The 21,447-nt window shown below is 41.5% G+C and overlaps 1 protein-coding gene across 1 annotated transcript in view; it reads right to left on the reverse strand.

Moving 5' to 3' along the window:
• Positions 1-21,447, reverse strand: part of LOC129709722 (protein argonaute-3) — a 112,453-nt gene that overhangs the window by 51,646 nt on the left and 39,360 nt on the right. Inside the window, exons 3-5 of the mRNA XM_055656255.1 lie at positions 18,509-18,629; positions 14,440-14,654; positions 5,435-5,571 (exon numbers count right to left, since the gene is read on the reverse strand). Of these exons, the coding sequence (XP_055512230.1) occupies positions 5,435-5,571; positions 14,440-14,654; positions 18,509-18,629 (473 nt within the window). The remainder of the gene's footprint in view (positions 1-5,434; positions 5,572-14,439; positions 14,655-18,508; positions 18,630-21,447) is intronic.

The following is a 21,447-nucleotide window of genomic DNA, read 5'->3' on the forward strand; positions in this document are numbered from 1 at the left end:
CCGAGCTGCGCCCACTCATCGGGACACCGACCCCCAGGCCCACTGCAAGCACGGAGATCCCAGAGACTCACAGCCAGCAACAACTCTAGCCCAGCCCCGCTCCAACTCTGGAGGAACCCGGGTTGCGGATGAGGGGGCGCAGCTCGAGCTGTGGGCGAACTGCCACTTGTCGCCGTAGCGGCCATCGGGGAGCGGATTCCTCTGGAGTTGGAGGGACAGGGAGACACAGCGGCTTTTGAGAATGGTGGGCAATCACTTCCAAAGTTCTACCCACACAGTCAGTACACTTCTCCTACACTTGTCTCCCGCACTAAGATCATCTCGCAGAGAATGATCCCAGCTTAACCCTCCCTATTCTCTCCTATTCTGCAAGAAAAAACTACATTGAACTCAAACTCGCGATCGAGTAACTGCCGGGATCGAGGCGCAAACTCACGACCTTGCGGATATGAGCCGAGCACTCTACCACTGCGCCAGCCGTTAAAATCTACGCTAAAAATCTTCCATTTCGAAAGCCGAAAAATTCTGAATTACAAAAAGTGTCCGGTCCCAAGGCTTTCGGATAAAAGGTTGTGCACCTGTACTTATAAGATGTGGGGTGTATATCCAAGAAAATTAGGTAATGAAACCGAGGACTTCCCCGTCAATGAGAATTTTGTAACAGAGCAAATGGAATAAAAAATTCTTCCATTAACATTAATTAAAGTATCAAATTGAATTCCTTATGCCAATACTTAATTGATTTTAGTACAAATGTTACTATTGAGTAAAATGTAATGGCTTTAAATATTAATTGTTGAAAATACCAGAAATGCAATTTTGCAGCATTAGGAACCAAAGGAAAATAACTTTCCTTTCCACAATAAAGGAATATATGCAGTTTTAAAAGTCAAAAACTGCTGTGCTTCCACATTATATGTCCAATGAATAATATCTGCAGTTGTAAGGTAACATTCTGATGCAGTACTGCTTCCACATTATAATGAAAAGGATTTTCTTACCTTCAAGAAGTCTATAGCAAATATTTTAGTTGTTCAAATTATATATTTTTAAAAATTATGATTTGTTTTTGGCGGAGCTAAACTTTCAGAATACAGTCCACAGCCATTTTAATTTAAAAAAACATTGTAACATGCTCCTAGTGAATGTAATTCCTAAATTCACATGACTCAGATACCACTTATTAATATGTTTTCTCATTCGACGGATTTTTTGGAAGGATAAGGAGGACCTTTTCCCCACCATTTCATTTGCAAATACAAAGGTGATCTGCGATGTCCTTAACATTTTTATAAATTAAAGTTACTTCAGCACCCCATTTATAGGCGAATCAGTTCAGAACCAAATTTTTAACAGACACCTTCATCCCAAACCCATTTAAACCCAAGCCAAATAATCAACCATCGGCGACAATTCTATGAGGTAGTACAAATAATGTACATTTTTGAAGAAATCAATCTTCAGTGAGACCATAATAATTAGATACAGATCTGAAAAACAAAACTGTGAATCCTTGATTCCAAACAGTGAGAATTTCCAGATTAGTTGAGGGAATCATGCAGTTAAAAAAAAAAGTATTTACCCAGCAGGAATCACACTAAGAATTATTTGTTTTTACAATCTATCTCCAATAACATCTGTCATTTAGCATTGTTCGATTAAACACTCATGCTTTGATAAATTAAGTTAATAGCTGAAAATGCTTCAAATATTGATCACTTCAGTGTCAACAGATTCAACATTTGATCGATTTAAAATCTCAGTAACAGCACAAAGCCGTAATAGTTTTCAACAGCAATGGGTCCTGGGAAATGTAAACAGTTCTGCACTGAAAAGGCAGCATTCAATAGCAAGATTTCAGGTTCTCCATCTTCAGGTGGCGTTCCCAAATATTTTAAAACTCCAGCAGTGGAACAAATATGGAAACTACCAGAAGCTTTTTTGGGGAGTGTCAATTTAAGCTGCAAATGGATACATAATGCAATATATTTGTTGGGTTTTAATTAAAACTTTTAAATAAGTTTTAAGGGAATCTTTTTAAAAAATAATCATGTTTTATTTTTTTTTTAAATACACTACAAATTAATTTTGAATGTTTCAATTGTCAGGCTTATTCAAAAGCAATCAAAGCATGACAGATTTGCAGCTGGCATTCGTTTTAATCAATTTCATTGCATTGTACTGAAGTAAAAGTTTAGATCAGGCTGTCATTTATCAGCAATTTACAAAGGACATGTGGCAACATTGCGACACTGTGGAACTGCAGATGTTGGTTTAAATTGAAGATAGACACAAAATGCTGGAGTAACTCAGCAGGATCGGCAGGATCTCCGAAGAGAAGGAATGGGTGACGTTTCAGGTCGAGACCCTTCTTCAGACTAGTCAGGGGAAAGGGAAACGAGATATATAGACAGTGATGTAGAGACATATAGAACAAATGAATGAAAGATATTCAAAATAGTAACGATAATAAAGGAAACATGACATTGCTAGGCGAGACGGGAACCTGGTGCGACTTGGGTGGGGGAGGAATGTTGAGAGAGGGAGTGAAGGAGTTACTAGAAATTAGAGAAATCAATATTCATACCATTGGGTTGTAAGCTGCCCAGGCAAAATATGAGTCAGTGCGTTTGTAATAGATGTCAGTCGATAGTCTATCTCCTGTGATGGAGATGGTGAGATCAAGGAAGGGGAGGGTGGTCCAAGTGAATTTGAGTGCATGATGCAAATTGGTGGTGAAGTTAATAAAATCCATGAGTTCTGCATAGGTGCAGGAGGTAGCACCGATGCAGTTGTCAATGTAACGGGTATAGAGTTTGGGGAAAGGGCTAGTGTATGCCTGGAACAGCCAGTTGTATTTGGCTTGCTGCTGCCACAAGTGATCTGCGATGTCCTTGACATTTTTATAAATTAAAGTTTATTAAACTTTACCAGTCTATTTTCTCTTGTATAAGTTGCCACATAATGTTTGTAATTTTTATGTGAAACCCTGTCTGGAAAAGGGTTTCAGCCCGAAACGTTGCCTATTTCCTTTGCCCCATAGATGCTGCTGCACCCGCTGAGTTTCTCCAGCATTTTTGTGTACCTTAGCTGTGAGGAGGATGCAAGGAGGCTGCAAGGTCACTTGGATAGGTTGGGTGAGTGGGCAGATGCAGTATAATGTGGATAAATGTGAGGTTATCCACTTTGGTGGCAAGAACAGGAAAGTAGACTATTATCTGAATGGTGGCTGATTAGGAAAAAGGGAGATGCAATGAGACCTGGGTGTCATGGTACACCAGTCATTGAAAGTAGGCATGCAGGTGCAGCAGGCAGTGAAGAAAGCGAATGGTATGTTAGCATTCATAGCAAAAGGATTTGAGTATAGGAGCAGGGAGGTTCTACTGCAGTTGTACAGGGCCTTGGTGAAACCACACCTGGAGTATTGCGTACAGTTTTGGCCTCCTAGTCTGAGGAAAGACATTCTTGCCATAGAGGGAGTACAGAGAAGGTTCACCAGACTGATTCCTGGGATGGCAGGACTTTCATATGAAGAAAGACTGGATAGACTTGGCTTGTACTCGCTAGAATTTAGAAGATAGAAGGGGATCTTATAGAAACGTACAAAATTCTTAATGGATTGGACAGGCTAGATGCAGGAAGATTGTACCCGATGTTGGGGAAGTCCAGAACAAGGGGTCACAGTTTAAGGATAAGGGGGAAGTCTTTTAGGACCGAGATTAGATTTTTTTTTCCACACAGAGAGTGGTGAATCTGTGGAATTCTCTGCCACAGAAAGTAGTTGAGGCCAGTTCATTGGCTATATTTAAGAGGGAGTTAGATGTGGCTCTTGTGGCTAAAGGGATCAGGGGGTATGGAGAGAAGGCAGGTACAGGATACCGAGTTGGATGATCAGCCATGATCATATTGAATGGCTGTGCAGGCTCGAAGGGCCGAATGGCCTACTCCTGCACCTATTTTCTATGTTTCTATGTCCTGCCCAATCTCTTCCAGCTTTCTTTCCTGCCCCACTATAGTCTGAAGAAGGGTTCTGATCCAAAACGTCACCTATCCATGTTCTCCAGGGATGCTGCCTGACACACTGAGTTACTCCAGCATTTTGTGTCTACCTTTGATATAAACCAGCATCAACAGTTCCATGTTATACTAAAAATTAAATACAGTTTAGACTGCACTGAATATTATGAGGAGCTGTGCTGGATCCAATGATTCCCGATATCATAGTATGTTCTTGGTTCTCAACAGATTGGTGTATCTGTCTTCACGGTCGAATAGAGATAATTTCATGGAGATATTGAGATGCTGATGCAACTTGATTGACATCCCTGGGTTACCATCCTTGAGCCATAGCTTTGCTAAAATTCTTAACACAACACTGATGTTGCCCTATTATTAAGGTCAAAGAACCATATAATGGAGAAATTGGACGGAAAAATAAATAACTGCCAACGGCAAAATCTTATAAACAATGACATTGGGAAAACATTGCACAATATGCCATTTAAGAATATTCAAATTTTATGAAGAGATTTTTAACGGAGTTGACTAAAAGTTTGACCAAAAAGGAGCAACCTAAATGGTGAGGTGGTGATAGTGAAGTGGTAAGCATATGGAATTCCAGAACCTCTATGTCCAACTAAATGTGGTCACAAATTAAGCAATGAAAGGTTATTAGATCCAGAATATTGGAATGCCATGGTGCTGATTGCTACATGTCAATTTAAGAACAGACTTTGAATGACAAAAATGAAAAAAATAAAAGATGTAACAACTTGAGATTATGGACCAAGTATGGTTGGTAGATATTATGGTGTGATGCAGAAGAGTAATGCAATGTAACAATGGAGATTGGAAGAGGAAAACAATGAGTGGTTAAATGTGTAAGTATAAAAACCTCTGGCAAGGATTGACACCAATAAATTCTATTCAAGTTGCAAAGTCAGCTTTGTGGAGGATAGTCTATTTAATTAATGTGGACACAAGAAACTGCAGGTTGCTGGCAATCTTGAGCAAAATCAAAAGACTGGAGAAACTCAGCAGGTCAGTGGAAGTAAATGGACAGATTATGTTTCGGGTCGAGACCGTTCTTCGGGTCGAGACTCAGTCTGAAGAAGGGCCCTGGCTTCAAATGTCATGTGTCTATGCCCTCCACAAATGCTGCCTGAATCACTGACTTCCTCCAGGTGTGTGTTTTTTGTAAGTGATTAATGTAAAAATGAAACAATCTTTCATCTCCCATAAATTCTTTGAGGCCTATTCTAAAAATACACAATTTCTAATTTCTCAGATGATCTTTAGTCCCGTCTGTCAGAACTATAATGCAATATCCCTTAACTATTTTGCTTGATAAATCAAACCAACACCAGTGGTAAAAGGTGTAAGATTAGTCTACACCTAAAAAAATTAAACCTAATATAAATAAATCACGACTCACCATCTATGTTCAGCATCATTTTCCACATGGCTGGTCTGACGGACTGATGGAAACCAAACCAGACTTCTCTACCCCCACCCAATGGATGGTCATACCCTTCGGGGGCAGAGAAGAAAGAACGGCCAACAGGGGTGTACCTGTAACAATACAGAGAACATAAATTAAAGTCTGGTGTCAAGGATCATATACACCATTTCTAATCAGTAAAAATGAAAACAAGCACATGGCATCACGAGAGATATCGACTTAAAGGGAAAGCTCTATAAAGATACTAGACCAAGTGGGACCCGTTGGGCCCCTGTCACACGGGAGGCCTGCTCTCCCAGCGCAATATTCCACCACTCACCCAAAGCCCCCACGGGAGGCCTGGTCCCCCAAAGCAATATTCCACCACTCACCTGTTCCCCATATTTTTGATTTAAAAAATATATATATACTGAGGCAGAGAGGGCGACTTTGACGCGCTATTGAGGGGGAGAGAGCAGGAAGGGGAGGAGAGGGGGGGGAGAGAGGGAAGAGGAGGAGAGTGGAGAGGGGACAGAGAGAGAGGGGACAGGTGAGAGAGAAAGTGGGAAGAGAGAGAGAGAGGGTGGAGAGAAGGGGGAGAGGAGAGGGGAGAGAAGGGGAGGACAGGAGAGGAGGAGAGATTAGACAGGGAGAGAGAGACAGAGGGGCAGGGGTAAAGAGAGGGGGTTAGCTTGCAATTACACTTTCTAGTGCTGGAAGGACTGACTGCCGAGATTGCAACAATGTATCAATGTGAAGTCATAGATGAAGATATAGCTGCATAGTGACTGACTGTGCCTAGAATGCAACAATGTATCATTGTGAAGTCATAGTTGAAGATATAGTACACAAAAAAGCTGGAGAAACTCAGCGGGTGCAGCAGCATCTATGAAGCGAAGGAAATAGGCAACGTTTCGGCCGAAACCCTTCTTCAGACCTAGTTGAAGATATAGTATTGTGAAATTTGTTGTAAAGTCTTGACTAAGTTAAAAAATGTAAAATTTCTTGTGAAATATAAGATCAATCTAAACAAAACTTTATAGGAACAAACACGAAAAAAAGCTGAGTAAAGTGGTGCATAACATTTTCCGCTGTTGTGTACCGTATAGGCGTACTTCCTTGAGATCACAGACAGACAAGTTGAGACTTTTAATAGTTTACTAGACTAAATGCAGACCCATTGGGTCTCTCCCAACACAATATTCCACCACTCACCCGTTCCCCCAACACAACCCATTCCAACGCAATATTCAACCACTCATGCATAGTCCCCAACTGCGCAGGCTTGGCACATTTCCCCTCATCCGTTTCCTCCCTCTCCTCTTCACCCTCCCTCTTCTTTCCCTTCTCCTCCTCCTCCCCTTCGCAATTCCTCTCTACCCCCCTCCTATCCCTCTATCCCCCACGCCTCACCTCCCCTATCCCCCCCACGCCTCACCTCCCTGACCCCCCCCACTATCCCTCCTGACCTCCCCCACTACCCTCCTCTCCTACCCCCCCTCCCCCCCCCCTCCTCCCCTCACCACCCCCCCCTTTTGTCCTCTCCCCCCTCACCAGGATCTTTCCCCTCTCCTCCTCCCCTCCCCCAATCCCTCCCTCACCTCTTCCTCCCTCTCTTCCCCTACCCTCAGTCTCTCCCTCCATCCATAAAAAGCAGCACCTGCACTTCCTTCCTCCATAGGTCATTCATTGTTTGCTGTGGTTTAGATCCCGTTGACTTGATGATTGGACCAGTTTGCATTGTGTGTGTGTGTGTGTGTGTGTGTGTGTGTGTGTGTGTGTGTGTGTGTGTGTGTGTGTGTGTGTGTGTGTGCTTACGTGCGTGTGACTCAAACTCCGCGCATCCGTGGGGACGGGTTAACGGAACCGCTATTACTGCAGAGGGCGGGCGGGGGAGAGGAGTGAGTGAGGGAGAGAGATGGGACTAGGACCTCCACTGAACACCCCCACCCCCCACGGCTGCTGCCGGTGGTGGGGGAGACGGTAAACAAGTTACTGTGAGGAGTGGAGAGAGGAGTTCTTGAGTGAGGCGGGAGGGGCCGCAGCAGCTCAGGAAGGGGCGTCGCCATCCCAGGTGACTGAAAGGAGAGGAGACCAATCTACGTGGCGGCGGCGGCTGACAGGAGAGGAGACCAATCCGTGCATGCCCGGTTTTAAAGATTTTTAAACCTTAATAACTTTTGAAATAAACCATTGATCGGAACAAAACTTGTTGCACATGAGCACAAGAGAATGGTGAATAAGGTGGCGAAAAATCACAGTGCTATCGTGTACCATTATTGCGCAAAATAGAAAAAACATGCAAACTGGAAGTGCACAAGATCAGTTTTAGTCATGTATAGATATAAAAATAGTACGAAAGTCAAACACCAAAAATCTAGCAAAAATAAGCTACAATAAATATCAAAACATGGAATAAATTTAGAACCATAAACACATGCTTTGAGAAAAAGTGTTAAAATGTATCAAAACCATGCTTTGATTAAGGAATTGACAAAAGTGTTAAAATGTATCAAAAAAATGAAAGAGAAACACGCAGCAGCATCATTAGGCAACGTTTCGGGCCGAAACCCTTCTTCAGACCCGAAATGACAAGTTTTCGTTTCATTGCTGCTGCACCCGTGAAGGCTCCAGTGGATAAAATCGATTCCCAGCATCTTAGTTCTGGAAAAAATGACTAAATGAAAGTTTCATTTTGTAGGAAGGCGTGGATAAAATACCAACTTAAAGCTTAAATTTCAAGTGGAGTAAAGTAGATTCAATGTAAATAATGGGGCACAAGATCAAGAAATCTCAAGAGTTCAATTACTTTCTGAAATATTAACAGCAATATACTGAAAAATTGCACATATGCCACACACAATTCCAAAGTATTCTATATTCAGGAATTGCACCCTTTCAACAGAAAACTGCAAATTGCACATCATTAAGTGAAGCTACTTATCTGCACTCCAGTATGGTGAATTTCTAGAAGTGGAATTTGAATTAGTTGGCTTATTTCAAAGGTCTGATCTAAACGTGTTGAATTTCTTGCAAGCCAGGCAATTTCTGTTTTTATTTTATGGATTATCATCAAAATTGATTTATCCATAAGGATTTGGAGCCAATTTTGTGTCCACAGGATCAGTTATTATAGGATGGTGGAGAAGCTAGGCAGCTACTTAAGTGTTGGTTAAACATCAATTGTATGGAAGTTATTGGAAATTATAAACGGACAAGGATAATTAGTATGGTCAAAACAATGGGAGATGGACTTCACGGAGTAGAATAAAGTTCTTCGGAATTATTCTGAAGAGCTCTGAGAATGTTCCCAATGTACTAACGTACGTTCCCAGCTCAATCCACAGACGCAGATTAACTGATCACCCACTCTATGCTTGTGGAATGTGCTTTGTTCTTGATGTACTTTGAATGGCATTTCAAAACTCGATAGGAAGCATCTTGCAACAATTAGAAGAAATTAGATTATGACAAAATCGTCTATCTTGGATAGATTATCTACCAGTTCCTTTATTGTTAATCTCAATCTAAGAGCAAAGTTATTATCAACTATTGCTGGTGGCTTTTTGAAAACTGATACAATAGCTAAATAATGTTAGAATTTCTATATTGGATCAAGGTAAAGAGTTACATAGTTTTAGAACGGACAGTATCCGATACACCAGTTAGGGTGCGGCTTGCAGATAATTTCAATATTTTTAGCACGAATCAATGAAATAAACCAACTGATTCAATTCCAATTCTTGGAATGCACAGCACTGGACTACAGATTTTGATTAGTAGCTTCACCTGGGGTGGACAGACATTTTGTCATGCGTGGAGTTATATCATGACTTTATGGAGTCTATGACGGACAACAAGGGTATAAGATTTACACTTAACTACATATTTAATTAATCAGATAATCAGCAAGGAAGCAACGTTAGAATTGTGACACTCTCACACTGCGCCGCACTTATTTTTTATTATTGGTGGATGGATTGTAAGTTTTGCTTTTAATTCATTCTTAGGGATATGGGAGTTGCTGGCAAGGGCATCAATTATCCCTCATGATCGTCGAAGTGTAATAAGACATCTTCAGCCTCTGATAAAAGTACCCTCAATGTTTTTTGTACTCATAATGGTGTTGGGCAGCGAGTTCCAGTATGTATAGACCTAGTGACAATGAATAAATGGCAATATATTTTCCATTGAATATTCAGTGTAACTCTAAGTGTGCAGGGAATGGTGTTTCCAAGATCTGCTACCCTTGCATGACTTGGTGGTAGAAATGACAAGTTTGGGAAGTGCGATCGGAGGAGGTTGGATGAATAGTTGCATTGCATTTTGTAAAGCCATGGTGTGATGCTGGAAGGAATAAATGTTTTCGGATGGCATGCCAACAACTGGGTGCTTCATCCTGACTAATGTCTCGGACATCTCAGAACTCTGCAGTCACTTGCACAATAGAAGTGATGAAGTGTCTTCCATCCGAGATGTTAACTGACTCTCTACAGGTACATCTGGCCTGCTGAGTTTTTTCAACGTTTTCTGTTTTAATTCCATTCGTGCCTACTGCATTTTCCATCCAATCTTTTATCTACGTCAATATGTTACTACTTGCACCATAAGCTGATAACTATTACTGCAATAACCTTTAATGTAGCATCTTATCAATTGCAATCATTAACATTAAGCATAGTATATTTGTCAATTTCCAGTTACTCAGGGATTATGTGTAAGAAAGAATTGCAGATGCTGGTTGAAATCAAAGGGAGACACAAAATGCTGGAGTAACTCAGTGGATGAGGCAGCATCTCTGGAGAGAAGGAATGGGCGACTTTCCGGTTGACCCGAAACGTCACCCATTCCTTCTCCCCAGATATGGTGCCTCACTCGATGAGTTACTCCAGCATTTTGTGTCTACTCAGGGATTATGTTTTCTTATGTCATACAACTATCCTACTGAATCTATGCTGACTACAAAAACAAAATTAGAAGTAAAATAATAATATATACTGTTGCACTAAATACAGTATCTATACACGTTAAATGCAATCAGTCTGGGGATTTCAGTCTAAACCATCATCTAATTTAGATAACACATTCAACCTATTTGATCAAGATTGGGACCCTTCATTGAAATGCGATACATATTAGTAAACTAGAATACAACAACAAGGTCACATTGCTTAATTCATGGGTTGCATTGTGTTATGAGATTGGGCAGGTATAGGTACACTGTGGATCAGAGGTACTTGAGGTCATATTACATTCGTGGACAATAACGTTGAGTTGCACTGTATATCTAATGGGATAAAATACTTTGGTGTCCTTTTCACACCACCATCACAGTACCTCAAATTTACCAATCAGTGCCAAATCACAGTCAGTTTTCCTTCCATAATTAAAGTATTATATGCAAGTGAAAGTTGAATTTGATCCAAGTTAAACAACACAAACAAATCAGCATTTCAATATTGAGAGGATATGCTGATACTTTAACTAGGACCCAATATCAGAAATGGCCTAAGAAATTAAGGAGAGCAAGCCGAATTATGGCAAATGATTCTCCTCAAAATTATAAATAGAGAATGATTGTGAGAATATTAAACAAACAATTTCCTTCACTAGTTCAATGGAGTGAAAACGAATAGAATTGACATTTCACCTAAATTCAGAGTTGGTATATTAAACCATAAATTCCATCTGGATGGAATTTAAATGGAAACTACCATAAATCAAATCAGGTCAGGATCAAACCCAAGTCTCTCTGGAGCTGATAGATAGTAGGTCTATCATTATTAAGCTTTGTATTTTAAACTAATCTCAAAGTGCTCTTAGAAGATTTACTAGTTTAAAGTACATTAACAGAAAGTATTGTGTTGTGTTATGTGGTGAACACAGAATTAACAAATGCAATGGATAGCTTTCAAGAAAGTTAAAACTGTTGTTTGCACCAGTTCAAGGCTATGTAAAGGTGTTTCTTCAAGAAAACGTAATTCCAATAATAATGCAACACTCTGATATGCTATCACAGTGCCCTCCATAATGATTGGGACAAAGACCCATCATTTATTTATTTGCCTCTGTATTCCACAATTTGAGATTTGTAATAAAAAAAATCACATGTGGTTAAAGTGCACATTGTCAGATTTTATTTAAGGGTATTTTTATGCATTTTGGTTTTACCATGTAGAAAGTGCAGCAGTGTTTATACATAGTCCCCCCATTTCAGGGCACCATAATATTTGGAACACAGCAATGTCATGTAAATGAAAGTAGTCATGTTTAGTATTTTGTTGCATATTCTTTGCATGTAATGACTGCATGAAGTCTACGATTCATGGACATCACCAGTTGCTGGGTACCTTCTCTGGTGATGCTCTGCCAGGCCTGTATTGCAGCAATCTTTAGCTTATGCTTGTTTTGAGGGCTAGTCCCCTTCAGTTTTCTATTCAGCAAATAAAAGGCATGCTCAATTGGGTTTAGATCAGGTGATTGACTTGGCTATTCAAAAATAACCGTTTTTTAGCTTTGTTGCTTTAGCAGTTTGTTTGGGATCATTGTCTTATGGACCTTTTTCCAGAATTGTGGTTGCTCTTTTAAGTACTTATTAGCAAACTGCAACCCGGCCATCCTATTTTTGCGGCTAACCAGTGGTTTGCATCTTGCAGTGTTGCCTCTGTATTTCTTGTTCATGAAGTCTTCTGCGGCCAGTGGTCACTGACAAATCCACACCAGACTCCTGTAAAGTATTTCTGATCTGCCGGACAGGTGTTTTGGGATTTTTCTTTATTATAGGGAGAAATCTTCTGTCATCAGCTGTGGAGTTCTTCCTTGGCCTGCCAGTCGCCAATGGCCTTGCGATTAGTAGGCTCATCAGTGCACTCTTTGTTCTTAATGATGTTCCAAACAGTTGATTTTGTTAAGCCTAAGATTTGGCCGATGTCTCTAACAGTTTTATTCTTGTTTCTCAGTCTCATAATGGCTTCTTTGACTTTCATTGGCACAACTTTGGTCCTCATGTTGATAAACAGCAATAAAAGTTTCCAAAGGTGATGGAAAGACAAGGTGCTGAGAGCTCCCTTATACCTGCATTAAGGAGGCATTTAAACACACCTGAGCAATTACAAACACCTGTGAAGCCATGTGTCCCAAACATTACGGTGCCCTGAAATGGGGGGGCCTATATATAAACACAGCTGTAATTTCTACATGATGAAACCAAAATGTATAAAAACACCCTTTAATATAATCTGCCAATGTGCACTTTAACCACATGTGATTTTTTTCTATTTCAAATCTCAAATTGTGGAGTACAGAGGCAAATAAATAAATGATGGATCCTTGTCCCAAACATTATGGATGGCACTGTAGATCATGAGATTATTTGGTTCCGCACACAGCTCTTGCTGCTCCATGGCTATACTTGATTTTAACTTCAGATCTTTGAAGTACCTAGTTTTAGGTGAATGGAAAGGATTGTTTACTTCAATAGTATATTTTAACCACATAAGAATTAGCTTTTACAGGTGTTCAAACTGGGAATCTTATAAACATCTTACCGTATTTCCCGGCAATGAAGATGCGCCTGTGTCGAAGATGCACCCCCAGTAGCTACCCGCCAACCACCACCTCCACCGGTTGCGCCTGTGCTGAAGGATACCGTGGCTGGCTGGAGGGCAGGTCGGCAGAAGGTGCTGAGGTGGCAGCCGGTTCCACTCACAGCCACCCAAGCTACTGAGTGAGATGCTGGCATGATCCCCGACCCCCTCCTTTTCAATGTTCCTGCCCTCCAAGCAACTTTATCCCTGGCAACTTTATCCCAGCACTGTCCTTTTAAATCAGCTGCCATCAATGAGGTATAGACTTGGCTATCCCTCAGAACAGCAACATTGTTCTTGATGTTGCTGTACTGAGAGATAGCCAAGGCTATCTTTCTTGGCTAACAATCTAACCTTCGACCTCCAACACGCAGGTAAATTTTCAGGCCTTATTTTAAGGTAAAAAATTGCGTCTTCATTGCCGGTAAATACGGCACGTATTTACACATAGGTTTCAACGGTAATGACAAAACTTCTACTAAAATTCTGACCCATGGTATTCCATTTCCAGTTGTGACAATTACAATGAGGTCACATTCTCTGGGTCCCAGATAGGAGTTATACTGGTGACTCCCAGCATTTACAGACTTTATACTTGAAACAAAGAGGGAATGCCTGTTCTGATTTATTTGACACCTTTCCAGGAATTCTGGTATCCATAAATTTCATTCGGCTACTGCAAACTTTAGACCACCTTTGTGCTGTTTCATGTCACTCACTACATCAATCCTGTGTGTAAAGACCAGGAGATTAGACAACCTGCAAGTACAATTGAGCTCTTATTTATTGTTCTGCATGAAGGCTCAATTTCTATTGGAGAATAGATAAACCATCTGGTCACTATTTACTCAAGAAGAATAAGAGATACATTTGTGTTTGGATCACTTTAATTGCAATTTAATCATGCACGATACACAGCTGATTTTACCAAAAACAAACCAAAAATTCTATGTTAATTAATGCACTAATGGATATGATTGTTATCAGGGTAAACACTCATAAGCAGCTTGGATACAGATAAAGAGGAAATGGAGAAATTGAGAGTAGGGGGTGGCGTTTTTGCAAGAGGCAGGGTATGAGGTGCTAAAATCCAGATAACTGTGGGAGTCAGTAGGTTTATAGTTGATGTGAGTTGATAATCTATCGTAAAAAATGTCTCTTGCTACCCATTTTAATCTTTCAAGTAATATGTGCAGTAGAATATAATTGAGTGGTTCCAGAGCAATACTAAAAGAAACTGAACAGCAAAGACATTTGTCTATCTTTTTAGATGCAAGTATGGTATGGATATTTACAGTGGTGGATGGCAGAAGAAAATCCAAATAAAACAAGTGGGTTGATCTGTGCTTGGTGGAGTTTAAACAAAAAAGAAAATCAATATCAAAAGCCAAAGAATTTTGGTGGGATACTCACTTCATGGAGGGGAGATGTCGAAGAACAACATCAACTGCATGGACAGGATTTGTGCTGAGAGGCTTGTCCAGATCCAACCCGGGCAGCAACTCCGGCATACTCCGTCCTGTAAGAACTTCATGTAGCAAGTGCCAACTCACTCTTGAAACAAATTTTATTGAGACCCTGAAAATCCGGTCTTTCCCTTCTCCTGGTAACGTCACCTCCAAATCCACCTTAAAAAAAAAAAAAAAATCTTAGTTACAAGCCATCTACAATATTCCACTGCGTACAGTATTTTTGTTTAAAAGTTTTATTTTCATTGTTGCAAGCGAAATGAAAAATATAAATGTTAAAGCAGATGAATTTGAAGCCTAGATCAGGGCATGGAATTGCGACGCTGGTGTCATTGCAGAAACTTGAAGAGCAGGACTAGCAGCTCAACATTCCAGATTTACGTGTTTCAGATGTAATGGAGAGGAATGTAAAAGAGGTAGGGAGTTGCATTACCAATAAGAGATAATGTTATATCAACAATAAGAGATTATCTTGGAGGGTTCACATAGCGAGGCCATATGGGTAGAGCTCAGGAATAAGAATGTGCATTGACTACGAAGCTGAATTTGGACAAGGTCTTTCTTAGATAAATCTAGAAAGGATTTACACTCTCGGCCTCCCCACTGTCACATGTGCCTGGATTAAGGATTTCCTCACAAACCGGCCCCAGACTGTGAGACTTGGCCCCCACCTCTCCTCCACTCGCAGGTTGAGTACCGGTTCCCCACAGGGCTGTGTGCTAAGCCCCCTCTTATACTGTCTCTACACCTACGACTGTAGTCCGGCCCACAACAACAACCGCATCGTCAAATTTGCTGACGACACTACTGTGGTCGGACTTATTTCAAAGGGAGACGAGGCAGCCTACAGAGAGGAAGTCCTGAAGTTGACAACCTGGTGCTCAGAAAACAATCTGGCTCTGAACACCAGGAAAACAAAAGAGCTCATTGTCGACTTCAGGAGGCACAGCACCGACTTAGTCCCCCTACACATTAACGGCGAGTGTGTGGAGAGGGTCAACACCTTCCGGTTTCTCGGAGTCCATATCGCGGCTGACATCTCCTGGACGGACAACACGACAGCGGTCATCAAGAAGGCTCAGCAGCGGCTGCACTTCCTGAGGGTCCTCAGGAAGCAAAACCTGGTCTCTAACCTGCTGCTGACCTTCTACCGCTCGTCCATCGAGAGCCTGCTGACATACTGCATTACAGCATGGTATGGCAGCTGCACCATGGCAGACAGGGAGAGGCTTCAGAGGGTAACCAGGACAGCGCAGAGGATCATTGGTTGCCCTCTCCCCTCCCTGATGGACATCTACACCTCCCGCTGCCTTAGCAGGGCAAAGAAGATCACCAAAGACAGCTCCCATCCTGCGTTTGGACTGTTCGACCAGCTGCCCTCTGGAAGGCGCTATAGGTGCATCAAATCCAGGACAAACAGACTCAGGAATAGCTGCTTCCCGAGAATTATATCTACCATAAATTCAAATCCACACATGCACTGACTACACCGCCCAACACGGACTTCCATCTGTATATATGTATATATGTATGTAGTGCCGTAGAATTTGTGCACCTATTCCCCCCCCCCCCCCATCTCCCTTCTGTTTTGTTTTTCTGTTTCTTGTTTTTTGTGTAAAATTGTATGTATGCACTGAGTACGAGCAGCTTTCAGTTTCACTGTACATGTATAGTGACAATAAATGGCATATCTATATCTACACAAGGAATTTGGAGGGCTAAAATGGCCATGAAATGGTGTTGATAAGTAGGATTAAAGACAATCCTAAAACAGTTTATATGAATATTGGAAGCAAGAGAGCAGCTAGGGAAAGGGCAGGTCAATAAGCGAGTTCGGTATTCTGAAAAACGCAAGGAATCATGAGATTTGTCAGGGGTTATTCACGATAAACATTCTCGGCAACTATGTTGCTGAATGTGTGCAGACCTGCATTTTGATTGTGGTCGGGGTCGGACCCGGGTCTCTGGCGCTGCAGAGTTGCTGCTGGGCCGTCCCCATCCCCTCCCAGGTGTCCCGCCCCAGTCCAGGGGCGGTCGGAAATGGGTGGGGTGGCCCTGGACTGGCGGGGCGCTTGCCCATTGCACTGGTGGCCCAGACTTGCAGCCGGCGCGGAGAGGGGGCGCTCGCTCCGGCTTGGCTCTGCCTGTCCTGCCGGGTTAACCGGCGGCCCTGTGCTGGCAGGGCGCCGGCCCGTTGTAGTGGCGGCCCTGGCTTGAAATCAGCACGGAGAAGAAGCGCTAACTCTACTGCTCCGGGCCAGGGCTGTCGGTTGGCCCAGTGGGACAGGCAGAGTTGAGCTGGAGTTGGTGCTTCTTCTCTGCGCTGGCTGTGGGCTGCCGCTGCAAAGGACAAATGAGGGAATTTATGCATGGAGCTAGTGGAAGCGGGCAACAACTCCTTACGTTTGTATTAGTATTTATGAAAGAGAAGGACATGAATGATGGCGAGATCGGGGAGGAGTATGCTCATATTCAAGGGCATGTTGATATTAAGAGAGAGCAGATGTTGAGTCTCTTGAAAAACATTAAGGTGGTTGTCCCCAGGGCCTGATGAGATCTATTTGAGGATTCTGATGAAGGATAAGGGCAGAGACTTGACAGATTTTTGTATCCTCTTTAGCCAGGAGCAGTTCCAGAAAACTGGAAATTAGCTAATATTGTTTTTTTTTGTTTTTTTTTTAAGTCTACAAGGATAATCCAGGAATTGATAGGCCAGTGTGCCTCATATCAGTGATTGGGAAATTATTGGACAAGATTGTTAAGAACAGGATTTACTCACATTTGGAACAGTATGGACTATATAACAATCAGCATGACTTATGTGGGGATTTCCTCTCACAAAATTGTTTGAGGTTATTTGAGCTGATATAGATTATTTAGGAGGGTTGGGTGGTGTATGTTGACTACTTGGACTTTAACACAGCATTTGATAAAATAACTCCTGATACACTGGTCTAAATGATTAAGTCACGTACCATCCATGACGAGTTGGTAAATTAGATATAAAATTGGCTTGATCATAGACAACTGAGGAGAGACATTTTTCTGCCTTGAGGTCTGTGATCAGTGGTGTTCAGCAAGGATCGGTTGTTTGTTATACGTATAAATGATTTGGATGAAAATGTAGGTGGTCTGATTAATAAGTTTGTAGACAGAAAAACCGGCAGACACATAGGTAGGATAGGTAGTCAGTGTCTTTTCCCCAGGCTGGAAATGGCAAATACAAGAGATCATAAGGTGAAATTATAAAACGTTTAGAGGAGATGTGCAGGCAAGCTATATTTAACCACAAGGGAGAGTGGTAGGTGCCTGGTATGCACTGCCAACGGTGATATTGGAAGCAGATACAATAGCATAGTTTAAGAAGCATTCATACACGTGAATAGGCAGGGGATAGAGGGAAAGGGTCCTATGTGCAGGAAGAAAGAATTAGTTAGATTTGCATCACAGGTAGACAAAAAAGCTGGAGAAGCTCAGCGGGTGAGGCAGCATCTGTGGAGTGAAGGAATAGGCGACGTTTCGGATCGAGACCCTTCTTCAGTTTCTCCAGCATTTTCTGTCGTCTATTCCTTCGCTCCATAGATGCTGCCTCATTCGCTGAGTTTCTCCAGCTTTTTTGTCTACCTTCGATTTTTCCAGCATCTGCAGTTCTTTCTTAAATAGATTTGCATCATGATCAGTGCAGAAATGGTGGGCTGAAGGGCCATTTCCTTTATTCGTGTTCTCTTCATGGAACGATTTCTTAGAATTAATTGATGCAAAGGGCACTGCTTAGCAATTATTCTGATATTAAATGCTCAAAGCGGTCAAGACGGTCCTCATACACAATCAAAATCATCAGTAAAATAAGCAAGTAACTGCAGATGTTGGATTTAATAAGCATCGACTCAAGACGTGTCCATTAATAATACATATAAACGGGATTTTAGCTCAATCTCTGATATTTTCTTAACTATACCATGGCTTGATGTTCTGAACATTTTTTTAATTAAATAAATGAAAGCAGCCCTTACCCCCGTGGTGCTGACTGGAATGGGATCAGCAGTATAGAGACTCTTTTTCCCATCATAGACAGGTCTTCTTTCTCCAAATATTTGAACTTTAAAATGCTGAACCATAGAGTCAACCACTTCCCTACAATAACACAGAACGACTTGTAAGTTGACCTCAAGCATCAAAATTCAACTGATTGACAATAAAACCAATTAATAATTAACATTTTTTATCATCTTCCATTGCAACCATGAATCTGAAAGGACCAAGTTACACTGATATGGACGTCCACAGTGACCCTCTGTAATCTTAATCATATATAAAGACCATCAGTAGTGCGATGGAAGCACAAGTTTAAAGATTAAAATTAATTAGACTGATTTTTTTTTTGCCTTGGGCAACCACAGTAACACCTTCATGAGATGGTAGTTGATTATTAATCTATTATTAATCAAATGAAGGTCGACAAAAAATGCTGGAGAAACTCAGCAGGTGAGGCAGCATCTATGGAGAGAAGGAATAGGCGACATTTTGGGTCGAGACACTGCTTCAGACTGATGTTGGGGGGGGGGGGGGGGGGGGGAGAGAGAAAGTAGGAGGCGACTTGCGGGAAAACTGGGAAGGGGGAGGGGATGGAGAGAGAAACCAAGGGTTACCTCAGGTTAGCAAAGTCAATGTTCACACCGCTGGGGTGTAAACTACCCAAGCGAAATATGAGGTGCTGTTCCTCCAATTAGCGCTGGGCCTCACTCGGACAATGGAGGAGGCCCATAACAGAAAGGTCAGATTGGGAATGGGAGGGGGAGTTGAAGTGCTGAGCAACCAGGCGATCATGGACTGATCGGAGGTGTTCAGCGAAGCGATCGCCGAGCCTGCGCTTGGTCTCGCCGATGTAGAGAAGTTAACACTTAGAACAGCGGATGCAGTAGATGAGGTTGGAGGAGGTGCAGGTGAACCTCTGCCTCACTTGGAAAGACTGATCTAATGATACCTGTTACAATATGGTCCCCCCCCCCCCCCCCCCAGTCTGTGTGGGTTTATTCTTCTGAACTATGATGCATTGGTTTTATGAAATGTTTTGTGAAAGCCTAAAAGCTACATTTCTTGGTAAACCCAATCTATATTCCATATTTCAGCCACGAATGGGGGAAGTACTTGTGAGGAGCCTACGATGCACTCTTGTTCCTATTAATGTTCTAAAGTACTGCAAGATAATTGGACTTTATATTTAAATGGGGGCACAAAGAGTTACATATTTTATGGTAACAATAGCTTACATGACATTTTCTGAAAATATATATTTTGATTATACTTCATCCCATCATACAAATGGAAATATGTAGATCTACATGTTATACCACAGTACATATGCAGAACAGGACAAAAATTAGATTTTAATCATAACATACATACAAATGTTTGAGGACAAGTAGATAATCATGTCTGGAACAAGCGCAGAATGCCAATATTGGTAAACAGAACTTCAATTGAAGTAAAAATTCTCAAATATTTAACATTTAAGATGTTTCCATTTTGGCTTTTGTAAATGAAAATATCAATGCGTATTAATATCCACAAAATGAAATTATCAAGCTCTGTAATAAAAACAGAAAATCCTGGAAATAGTATGACAGACGGCATCTGTGGAAAGAAGAAGTGCTAACAATTTAGGCCAATGTCTGAGATTACGGACTTGAGTAAACCAAGTTTACCAATTCTGGTCTCTGACTCATACCAAATTTTCTTTGTTCCTCAATCCTACGGACAACTGGATAAATTCCAAAGTATCACCTCCAAATACTTTTGTTCCTTAAAGCAATCTTGCAACCTACTCTTTGATCAAACAAGTGATCACGTCCCACTCTATCCCAGAAACGGCTTCATGATCGCTATTACAAAAGGGATTATGCTTCAGCAGGTAAAAAGTGATACACATAAAGTATACTATCTTCTTTTTCATTCATGTTTCTGCTGCCTTACCACAAGGACCAATCGCTTCATAACAAAACTTTCTGTTTGTAACTTTTGCTCCTTTCATAGTCCAGTCATGAGATTCAACCTCACACATCTGCCTAATATATCCAATACACGATATCCCACAACAAGCTGTTGAAGCAAATACAGCAACCTTAGTCTGTCAAAGACTTCACCATCTGTATTCACCCTTACTTTCCCAATAACCAAACTAACCTCAGCTTACAACAGACTCCACACTTTGCATGTCCTTACAACCATCGACAGGAAGCAAGGATATTACCATTGGCAAATTCCTCATCAACTTCCTATGGTTACCATTGGCCAGTGATTCAAGTTTAGCTTCGAGAGATGGTAAAAGGATTGTGAAAAGCCTTTGATGGAATATACCACTTACCTGTATGGATGAAGCTCCAACAATGCTCAAAGCTCAATACCAACCAGGACAAAGTAATCATGGTGTTTTAGTAATGTGGCTTTATATGGGAAAGGTATTCTCCATTTACCATTGTCTAGCCTAACAGAATAGTTTAAGTGTGCTAAGGTGAGGTTAAAGTTGCAATTTTCAGGGAGCAAGGATACCTTAGTTAGTAATCTGGTGCCAAGTGTAACTAGAGGGAGGAAGTGGAATTCAAAGCAGTCAGTAGAAGAAGCACAAGCAGCTCTGAGGCATAGACATTGCTGGTAGGGTGCAGCAAGACTAAAGGAGGCACAGGGAAACCAATGTGGAGTAAAGCAGGTCCAACAGAGAGGAGGAAATTGGTTGTAGAGCATGTACGTTGTCAGGAGGAAGCAGTGAGATGTGTAAGGGCAGTAGCTCAGGTTAACCAGGGACAGTGGATGAACTGGGAAAATGTAGAAAAGAAGAGTTTTAGCTGGAGGAACCTGTGGTGCATGGCAGCGGGGCGCATAAGTTTCCTTACAAGGGCTATTGTACAGTATGATGTGCTGCCATTACCGCAGAACCTCAAATAATGGATACGTG

The sequence above is a fragment of the Leucoraja erinacea genome, chromosome 26, assembly GCF_028641065.1.
Source record: "Leucoraja erinacea ecotype New England chromosome 26, Leri_hhj_1, whole genome shotgun sequence".
Lineage (NCBI taxonomy): Eukaryota > Metazoa > Chordata > Chondrichthyes > Rajiformes > Rajidae > Leucoraja > Leucoraja erinaceus.